This window comes from Lepidothrix coronata, unplaced genomic scaffold (assembly GCF_001604755.1).
Source record: "Lepidothrix coronata isolate B3197 unplaced genomic scaffold, Lepidothrix_coronata-1.0 Scaffold51, whole genome shotgun sequence".
NCBI classification, from domain to species: Eukaryota; Metazoa; Chordata; class Aves; order Passeriformes; family Pipridae; genus Lepidothrix; species Lepidothrix coronata.
In genome coordinates, this window is record NW_016690231.1 from 2634618 (window position 1) to 2644721 (window position 10104).

The 10104-nt window shown below is 46.8% G+C and overlaps 1 protein-coding gene across 2 annotated transcripts; it reads right to left on the reverse strand.

The window, feature by feature from the left end:
* Positions 1–1337: 1337 nt before the first annotated feature.
* On the reverse strand, positions 1338–9334 carry PUS1 (pseudouridylate synthase 1). 2 transcript variants are annotated; one of them, XM_017815415.1, is made up of 6 exons: positions 9182–9334; positions 7644–7868; positions 6094–6231; positions 5290–5392; positions 4334–5031; positions 1338–1983 (listed from the first exon to the last, which is right to left on the reverse strand). In XM_017815415.1, the coding sequence occupies exons 1-6, from the start codon at positions 9317–9319 to the stop codon at positions 1933–1935; spliced, it is 1353 nt and encodes a 450-aa protein (XP_017670904.1). In that variant the 5' UTR covers positions 9320–9334; the 3' UTR covers positions 1338–1932. The 2 variants fall into 2 exon arrangements, with proteins under 2 accessions (XP_017670904.1, XP_017670905.1); XM_017815416.1 differs by lacking the exon at positions 9182–9334 and adding an exon at positions 8106–8192.
* Positions 9335–10104: the final 770 nt, after the last annotated feature.

Sequence of the window (10104 nt, forward strand, 5' to 3'; positions counted from 1 at the left end):
GGGGGCCTCCTTCTATTTTTATTTTATTTTTGTTACTTGTTTTCTGCAAAGGCTAGCAACAGAAGTCCCCATTTATCTCAACTGCGATCCATGTCAGAGTTTTGGGACCTTCATTGTATGCAAATAAAGGTAATTTTTTTTTCCGATTGAAAGGCGTAGAAAGATGGAGCTGTGGATAGAAGATAACGCAGAGCAGATCAACAGTATGGACTAGCGAGGGATATAAAGGGAAATCCGGGCAGAGCTCCTCTCCAGAGCACTTTTACACACTTGCTCTCATCAAGCAAGGCTTTCATGATAACATAGAAAGCTCTGAGTAAAAACCCAGATAAAATAAACAAGAAAATCCTTTTTTAAAAGAGAGCTGTGATCTGGGGAATTAAAAAAAAAAAAGGGCAAAAAAACCAAACCAAAACAAGAAACAAAACAAACAAAAGAAATTGCAAACCAAAATAATTATTCCAGTAGGAGCCATAAAATTAAAGGCTTTGGCCAGAAACCACTAAATGAAAGAACAAAGGGTTGACTCCTCATTTTCAGTAAGTGACACAGACTCAGCCAGGGAAGTGTATCAAGCACTTGTAACAAAATTCGAATGCTTGAAGAGTCTTGTTCCAACCCTTCAGTGGTATTCCACAGGCTGGGAGGGCAGGAGAGCTGCTGCTGCTGCTGTTGTTTCTTCCACCACCTCCACGGAGAGTTGGAAACAAGAATCAGGAGTTAAACCACTGCTGGGGAAAGGAACACGAACCCCAGAGTATGCAGATCCCCAAAACACAGGAAATTAAACATGGATTCCCAAAGGATGGCAGTGCTCAGACTTGTGCTTCCCATATCGTTGCAGATGTTCCTCTGTTCTGGGCAGCTTGATGGGGACGAAGAGTTCACACACTCCAAGTGATCACAGGCTTGATGAAAGCCCAGAGGAATTCAGCACCATTTCTTTCACACCTGCCAAGTTGATTCAACTCTGAATCTAAGAGACAGCTCTAAAGGATTTCTGGGTTTAGGGGAAACTAAACCAGCAGCACCACCTCTAGTGATCACCACAGAAAATGCTAATTCATGGCTGCACCCTTTGAACTGCAGTGCTAACAATGGACACCTTCCCCTCACATCTCAATACAGGTGTGTGAATACAGGCAATAAATACAGGCAGTAAAGGCCCAACTGCACCAGGAACTGTGGATCTGTATCCCTGGATCTGCCCAAGGACAAGGGCAACACTGGCAGGATAACATCTCCCACAGAAGAGGTCCCATCTTGGAATGTATGGATCAGTCCACGTTCCAAAATGAACCCTCTCCCTGAATAAGGAATAATTTCTTTTAGGCTCATGCAGCTCTAGAAAACACAGAATATATGTTTCAATAGCAAAGGGTTCACAGCAGTCAACATGATCATGAGTTCCTAACCCATGCATGTTATTCCACAGGAAAATCATGGATGCCATGGAAAATAAAAGCTTAATGGTGTTTAGAGATTCAGTAAAGGTGAATGATTAAAAAAAAACAAACAATCAAAAGCTCATGGAATCATAACTTCATAATAAAAAAAGAGTATATTAAAATGATCTGCCCCATCTTTATGTAGAAGTTATACATATTTAAAATACTATTTTCCAAGTAAACATAATAAAACCATTATTCAAATAGCAGTTATGATATCCTGCATTTCAAGATTCTTTTAGAAAGCTTCTTTCTCCTTGAACTGTTTTCAAGTATATCAGTCAGGTGAATTGGTCAGTGGTATAAAAAGCTTCTGTTTTTTCTGCTGCACTGTCTTCCCCACCCAGATTCTCCTGGGCATCCAGTTCTCGTTCTGCAAGCACACAAACTCCTGCTTTACTGGATTCCTGGATTTTGAAAGGCCACTTTTTTGTAGACAAAGGGAACTTTAAGCAGCAAGGGTTCCACATCCAGCCACGCTGGCTCAGTCAGAATCATCACCACAACCATCACTGCCTTCGAGATCGCTGCTGTTCTGTAAAGCAAAATGGAAAATGGTCTGTCAGTACTGCACTTACATCTACAGACTGACCTAAATCAAAGATATTGACTTTCAACTTCTCCAAAAGTATAAGAAAATAGTCTTACACCCATCTACTGTAATAAACATCTGTGGTGGTAAATTATGCTTCTTGTAGCAAAAAGAGATGTACATTGGAACACACTCACCAGCAGAAGAAATTTCTTCTCACATTTACAACTCCATGATTGCAACCTGAGTGTGTGGGAAACTCAAAGGTGGGATAACAGTGTGAAATGCTGACATTTAAAATAAATGCAGGTGAGATAAGTGGTTTTTTATGCAAGTCCCTCAAAACCCAAATTTGTTACAAAAGGTCTAAAGCCAGATTTGAGAATTTTATTTGCTACAGAGTTTATGTCTGACCTGTATTACAGATATGCAAGGGCTCACTAACACTACTAAAAAAGTCAAGCCAGTTGTACAAAGTAGTATTAGGGAAATACTACAGATGTTGGCAACTCACAAGGAAACTGAAGTCAGAGTTCTTAACTGGGAGCCACTCCTGCAGGACCAGGTGCAATAAATGTGGGGGGTTTATGTATTTTGAAGCAAGTATTTTAACTGATATGACTGACAACAAAGGATTTTATAAAGAAAAGCTAACATGACTGTATGCCTGTAGTTACTCCTTTTTTCCTTCACCACCAATTGCTGAAAACAAACCTCAAATCCCATGAATTTAACACTGACAGTTTAATATCCTACTACAAACCAAATTCTGAGACACTGAGACAGTTGACTTCGTAACAGCAAGCACAGCTCATTGAAGTGCAAACAGCCTGCAAAATCTCAGAGGATCTGTCATATCATCCCTTATTTATCCCTCTCCAGACAGCTTGTGCTGACTGTGATGCCAAAACCCTTCTTGGTCGAGTTTATCTGCAGTGAGCAGACCTGCCTCCCCCAGGAATACTTCAGAGACTGGGAATCTGTCAGCACCAAGTCCTGCCAACACCAAAACCAACACCCTGAGCCAGGTAAGGACCCTCTGCACCACTTGGTCTCTTTGGGTCCTATTTAACCAAACTAACGTAGCATTTGGCACAACCTCCCCTCACAAATGTCCTCACACAGCACCACAATTCAGACAAACAATTACTGCAAGTACAAAAATAACCCTGAGAAAATTCTGGTGTCTTGCTTGTGCTATTCAATGAGGCTGTTAAGTTTTATTTTATATGCTGAAACTCTTTCTCACACTCAAGCAAAAAAATGGCAGAGACGTAATTAAACCTAACATTCTTCAGGGCAGGATCATTATGTACAAAAAAATAAATTTTAAGGACTGTTAAATGAAAAAGTTAAATGCTAAATGAAAAAGGGTCACTATTTTCTTCTGAGCTGCACTACACAGAAGTTTTAGTCCTGCCCATCGTTCATCCTTTAAGGATTTGCCAGCCCTATGACCAAGACAATTTGAATTACACGTGGAACTGTAAAGTATCTTTAGATCATGAGTCCAACTCTCCACTAGAGCAGGGCTTGTTTCAAAGTTAGATTGGGTTGATCAGGGACTTGTCCAATCAAACACTGTTGTATTTTGAAGTCACCCCAGTGGTTGTCAATTTTAAGAAATACTTTTTGAGTTTGCCTCAAGATTCCTTGTGTGGTTTCCAACCTACCTCTAGCACAAGCCAGACATCTTTCCACTCTTTTCTTGTGAGACTATTCTACATCTCAACTACAAAAACCCCCAAACTTTAACTGAAAATTCCTTTTTGTTAAAAATGTATTCTATGCCTTTGTTTTATTGCACCTTACAGTTGTCAGCAGCTCCTGTTGTCAGAAATCCAAATCCACAATATTCCATTTACTCAGTAGTTGTTCTGATGGCCCATTTTGAGCTCATGGGAGATTTACTTGAAAAAGCTGGTCCTAAATTTCCCTGATTCCAAAACATAGTAAACAGGGAATTACACAAAATGAGAATTAACCCAAAAATCAGAGAATGCCAAAAGGCAGCAGGTATGAAACCTGGTCTCCCAAACAGTTTCACAACAGCAAAGGCTGGCAATGCCCATCATCTCTGTTGTCAGTTTATGATTCTGCAAACTGGCCTGTGCTTGAAGCATTCCTTCCTCCCTCCTCCACTGCCACGTGTAAAGCCCTGTGAAAACAACACTTTGTGCAGCGCATTCAACTGTCATCCAGTGCACAAAGACAGAAAAGATAATACACATTTCACGTGCCAGATGACTGTCATCTTCCAGGGCATATTCATGGAAAACAAAAATGTTACCAGGGGAAAAGACATTTCAACTTGACAGCTTCCATTTGATAAAATAATGGCTTCAATCATTACCTTTGAATTTTTGTTGTTGGCTTGCATCTCAACAGCAGACGAGTTGAAGTCGTGAATGGGGAGGGTGCTGAGCCAGTTTGCCATGGATTTCTCCTCCCTTTCCGTGTTGATGATGGTAGGGTAGATGTACTGCTCTTTGAAAACAGCAATCTTCTCCTCCTCCTCTGTCCACTCCAGCGGCTCGTGCAGCCCATCGTTCCCAAAGCGCCTGTTGTACTTTTCAAAGTGCACTCTTTCCAGAACCAGCCCGAGTCCCGGGGCTTTGGGGACATCCACCTTCTCCTCTCCCCAGCTGCGCTCCAGGATGGACTCAGCAGCATAACCCTTCACAATGGCTATCACCAGCCCGATCATCTTCCTGATCTGGTGCATCATGAAGCTCTGACCTTTCACTTTGATCACTGCAAACTCCATGTTCTCCCTGACAAAGGGCTCTCCACAGTACATCTCCATGATGTACCTCCTGGCACTGGGGTCCCTGGGGCCCTTCTGGGACGTGAAGTTGTGGAAGTTGTGTGTCCCTTTATAGCACGAGAGCAGTTTGTTGACCCTGTCGAGGGTCTCTTTGTCCAGCCTATAAACCTCTTCTTGCACATCATGGTCCTTGTGGGCAAAGGCAAATGTTGGCAGCATGTAAGAGTAGGTTCTGGCATCACATTTGTTCTTGGAGTTGAATCCCCCAGTGACTCTCTTCAGGCCTGGTTTTAAAGGTGGCATTAGGATTTTGAATCAGTGGGTTACAAACTGACTGCGATCTCACTCCTACCAACATGAATAATTTTTAAATGAAGTACAAAAAAAAGACAGATTTATTTTTGAAGACCCTAATTTCAAGCTAAATGAAACATGTTAAAACTAAACCACTTGTAAGTAAAATTATAATGGAAAGGGAGAGACCTTCTGCAGGAGAAAGCTTCTCTTTGAAAACATTTTCCCTGACCATCCCAGGTCCTTACCCAGAATTCTGATGTGAGAAGGAAGATGATTATTGATCTTTTCTAAGATGTCATCTATCAGCCTGACCTTCAGCGACACAATCTGTCCAGCTGCAGACACACCCTATAAAAACCATAAAACACACAAACCCACACAATTATGTACCATGGAAGCTCTGAGACAGCACTTGCAGAACTGAAATAGCTGAAGAACAAGTTTATTTCTTTTTCTCCCTGGTCCTTTCAGGCTGAAGTGAGGCAAAGGCAAGGCCACAGGCAGAAATCCAAGACAGAATACTCTAAGAAGACCTGCTGGTGCTGCACAGCCACACAGCACCTGAGGAACCTTAGAGAGCAGAACACTGCCCTCCTTCTGTGACATCCCACTGTGTTTCACTGCTACTGAGTACAGCACCAACTGAAAAGCAATTATATATACAACTCATATATGGACTCTAGCTCAGATGTAGAACCCCACTGTGGAGAATTAGGAACAGCTGAGGTGCAGCTAAACTCTCAAGCACCACATCAGCCAGGCAGCAACAATGAGCAGCAGCAGCTTGGGAGGCTTAAGGAGGTGAAAATGGCAGAAACACAAAGTTTAGGTAAGAAGCAGCAGCTTCACAAACACCATCTAATCAATATTCTGCGCTTTCTAAATATTTGATTGTATTTAAGAGTGGACAAAAGGAGAATTTTCAAGCAACACTGAATGTGAACAGCATTTGCTACTGGGTGGCATTCCAGACTTTACCAGTCCATCCCAGTAGCACTGGTGTGTGTAAAGAGCAGAGTTTATGGGAGCACAGCCCCTGACCAAGGTACCTTATCTGTTCGAGCACACCGCTGGAAAGACATCTTCTTCATATCCTCCCCGTGGTTCTCTGGGATGCAGCCTGACTGAACGAGGGCAGACACTAAGTCATCTTCAATTGTCTTGAACTGGGAAGATCCCATGTTTCTCTACAACAGGATATTTAGTAAAAATAAGAAACGGAACAAACAGGAATGATCGGATAACTGAAGATGATAATTGAAAAAATCTGTTAATCAAACATTGTTGTCAAACTCTTTAAACACATTCCCTTCACAGCCCTGCTGTTCTCTAACAAAACTAACTATACCAGAGAGTGTTAATAAAACATCATTCTGATTTAGCTGTTACTGTTATTACAAGTAAAGAATGATTTCTAATTTCTCTGTGCAATACTTCTGGAGTTTTTTGACGACTCCTTCAACTACATGAAACAGCACAAATGAAACACACCTCCCAATGCCTGCAACTTAACAGCTGCTGCTCCAAACCCAGCCTGTGCAAATTCTATTTCCAGAAATTAGACTGGGTTCTTTTGCTCAGTTCACCTGAGTTGCTGCAGAATGCAGTGTGTGGTTTTCTCCAGCGACTTCTCTGTACCACTCTCAGATGAGCTTTAACAGAAATGCACAACTCCACTGGTGTGTGAAGCTGCAGAGCTCACCCTCACAGGCCACTTTGAGTCACAAGAGCAGCACAGCTCACGGGCACCACCCCTAAGCACAAGGTTTACTGCTGCTGAACAAACCCACTTGGTTGCATAAGCATGAAAGGCTCCGGCCCTGTGTGCAATCTTATCAGTTATCCCGAGGAGCTTTTCAACTATTCCCCAAGTGCATGGAGCTTGCAGTACGCGGAGGGGAGCAGCAGATGGAGCAGCATCACCCTCTCGCTGCCATCACTGTGCCACAGACGACCCTGCTGTGACAAAGCACCGACCCTTTCCTGCCACAGGCCAACACAAAAGCCTTGCAACAGTTTTCCTGTTTCTAAACTCCTACGAACCCCCCCTCATTAGAGTGCACCAGGAAAAGGAGAGCTTAAAACGTCTTCAAGCGCAGATTATCTTTTTAGAAGTGCAAGAGACAGCAACAGAGATGCAAATTTGTTTCATTCAAATACACAGTTCAGTTGTCTGGAATCTGCACGTTGTGATACACATTTAGGTCTAACCCAAAAGAAACTTAGCCCAGCTGCTCTGAGATGTAAAGCTTCAGCCATAAGCTGGAGCACTGGCAAGAAGGGGACCACCAGACAGCACCAAAGGTTTTATCAGCACTGCAATGCCTGTGCTTCCAGTGTCCTCAGGAGCCTTGTCTGCAGCAGTTCATGAAAGATCTTCTGCTGATGCTCTACATTAAAGGCAAACTCACCGGAATCACCAAATATCAGAGATGCACCACCGACTGTTTTAAATCGAATTGCTACCAAGCCATTTGCATCCAGGCATTCGCTGTTCCTGCCCCAGCTTTTCACGCTGCAACTACTTCCCTACCCAGTAACTAAACCTAACAGACTTCAAAGAAAAAAGCAGCCCAAGTTGCTTAGCCAAACCACGTACCTGCATCCCATGGTAGCCTTTCCCTGAATACGCCATCAGCAGCACAATCTTCCTCTTGGGCGACTTCTTACCCTGATCCTCCGCACCCTCCTCATCCGCACCTCCCTTCAACCTTTTGTCTTGATGCCCGTTCTCTTCCAGCCTCTCAGCCACCTCAGCGCCGCTGTTCAGCCTCTTTGTCTGGCCGGCGACCGCTGCCCTCGGACCCTCAGCCATGGCACGAACCTGCGGGGACACAACAGCGGACGGGGCTGCGGTGAGAGCGCCGGCGGGGGCACCCGGGGGGACGGCCCGGCCGGGGGCAGGAAGGGCGCGCACCCCGCTCCCCCCCGGCCGCGTCGCCATCCCCGGGAGGAGCAGGGAGCCCGCTGGGGAGGCCGGCGGGGTGAGGGGGGCACGGGGCGAGGCGACGCCGCCGGCCCGGCCCGGCCCCAGCGCAGGGTAGGGCCCGGCAGTACCCACGGTGCGCCACCGCCAGCACGGCCGCGGGGCGGAGAGGCCGCGGCTCACAACGCGCAGCGCCCAGCGCAGCATCGCCCCGGGCCGTGAGGGGCTGCAAGGGACCGTGAAGGGCCGTGAGGGGCAGCGCAGCCCCAAACCCGCGGCCCGGCCCCTCCCGGGGTCACTTACGCGGCCGGCGGGGACACGTGCGCCGGGTACGGCGGCCGCGCGCGGACACGGCGCGGCGCGCGCGCGGTGCGGGAGCCGCCCTCGGGGAGCGGCCCGGGCAGGGATCCGCGTCAGCCCCGGCATTCCCGTCCTGAGGGGAGCGCGGCCCGGGCAGGGATCCGCGTCAGCCCCGGCATTCCCGTCCTGAGGGGAGCGCGGCCCGGGCAGGGATCCGCGTCAGCCCCGGCATTCCCGTCCTGAGGGGAGCGCGGCCCGGGCAGGGATCCGCGTCAGCCCCGGCATTCCCGTCCTGCAGCCGGGGCTGTGGATGTTCCCAGTGACCCCGGTGTGGGGGGCATTGCCCTGCTCAGTCCCGCCTCCCGCACACGGGCTCGGGGGCCAACGCACCGTGAAAGTGTTAAACCAGGGAAAAGCAGGGGAAAAGGGCAGACTAGCAGATGCATTCCCGTGGTAAATGGTAGCTGGTATAAGTAAACCGGCCCATTTTTTTCCCCCACACGCGGGGAAAGGATCGCTGGCAGCATTGTGGTCACAGTGAGGGGAGGACAAGCGGGAGGAAACAGTTCCACATGGCACACAGGTCTGCAGGAAAAGCTCACGGTTCTCTTCCCAGAGGGATGTCACTTTGCTCCCCACCTCTCCCATTTCCACAGAGGGATGTCCCATTGCTCCCTGTCTCTCCCTGTTCCACAGAGGAATGTCCCATTGCTTCCCACCTCTCCCTTTTCCACACACTTTCCGCTTGTGCCAGTGTCAAGCACGGGCACCTCCTGCTCCGTTTTCCCTCAGGTTTCCATTACTCAAGCGATCCTCGTGCTCGTGTCTGGTGCAGCAAGTTTTATCCGCAGCGATTCACCTCACCCAGAGGCTGAGTACAACAGGAGTCCTTATCAGGCCACAGCACGTACCTCCCGAAAAGCCAAATGCACCCAGAGTTGTTTTGTTGTGCTACAAGCTCCAGCGCTCCACAGGATGGAGCTGCCCGGAGAGGACACGGGTTCCTTGGCACGCTGCGAGATCAGCGCAAGAGAGCTCCCTTTATCCATTCAGATGGAACATGGAAGGGCTGGCGCTTCCAAGCAGGCCGGATTATCAAACACAGCTTGTTATTTCGGCTAATAATGGGAAGAAATGCAGCACGTCCTTTTTTTTTTTTTTTTTGAACTGACACTTGTGAGATATTTCAGGAGCGGCGTGGGGGCAAAGGGAAGATTTATCACAGGGTCCCAGCTGCATGTTGTTTGGAGAAGTGATAATAGACGGCCTGTCACAGCACAGCCCTGCTGCCAAGGGAAACGGGAATACAAATTCCTCTATCACTGCAACCAGGGTGTCTGAATCTTTTTTTGCCTCATTTCCTTAGGAAGTGGAGCTTATGCAATCGTGCTGCCTGTCCACCACATTGCTTCTTCCTCCTCCCCTGCCCTGATTTCTGAATTTGGCTCATTTCAGTTAAATCTGGGAGAGGGAAGAAGACCCCAGATGATACAAAAACCAGTGATGGGACAAGAGAAAGACTTACATGGATATTCCATGAGGGAAAAAGCTTTGGTATCCCAGCTCCTTACCTGTTCCAAGAGTAGCCAAGAAGCTTCAAAACAGGCAGCATGGGCTGTGCTCTCAACTTGCCATGGTGTATCCTGCCTCTTGCTTTTTAACTTATCTATTTTATCTTTAAGCGTCTCTATATAATTTTTCTATTTTATCTTTAAGCGTCTCTGTATAATTTTTCTATTTTATCTTTAAGCGTCTCTATATAATTTATCTCTTTTATCTTGCCACCAAAGGCAAGGAGAAATTGAAGTGAGTTGCCAGAGCTGCCGGAGTGTTC

What these genes read in the sequence shown, in the direction of transcription:
- PUS1 (XM_017815415.1), bottom strand. Translation starts at nt 9,319, where the DNA reads ATGGATAAAGGGAGCTCTCTTGCGCTGATCTCGCAGCGTGCCAAGGAA. An exon ending in TGCATTTGGCTTTTCGGGAG is followed by an intron (nt 7,869 to 9,181) that starts GTACGTGCTGTG and finishes GTGTCCCCGCAG; the next exon opens with GTTCGTGCCATGGCTGAGGG. An exon ending in TTCTCACATCAGAATTCTGG is followed by an intron (nt 5,032 to 5,289) that starts GTAAGGACCTGG and finishes CTTTAAAACCAG; the next exon opens with GCCTGAAGAGAGTCACTGGG.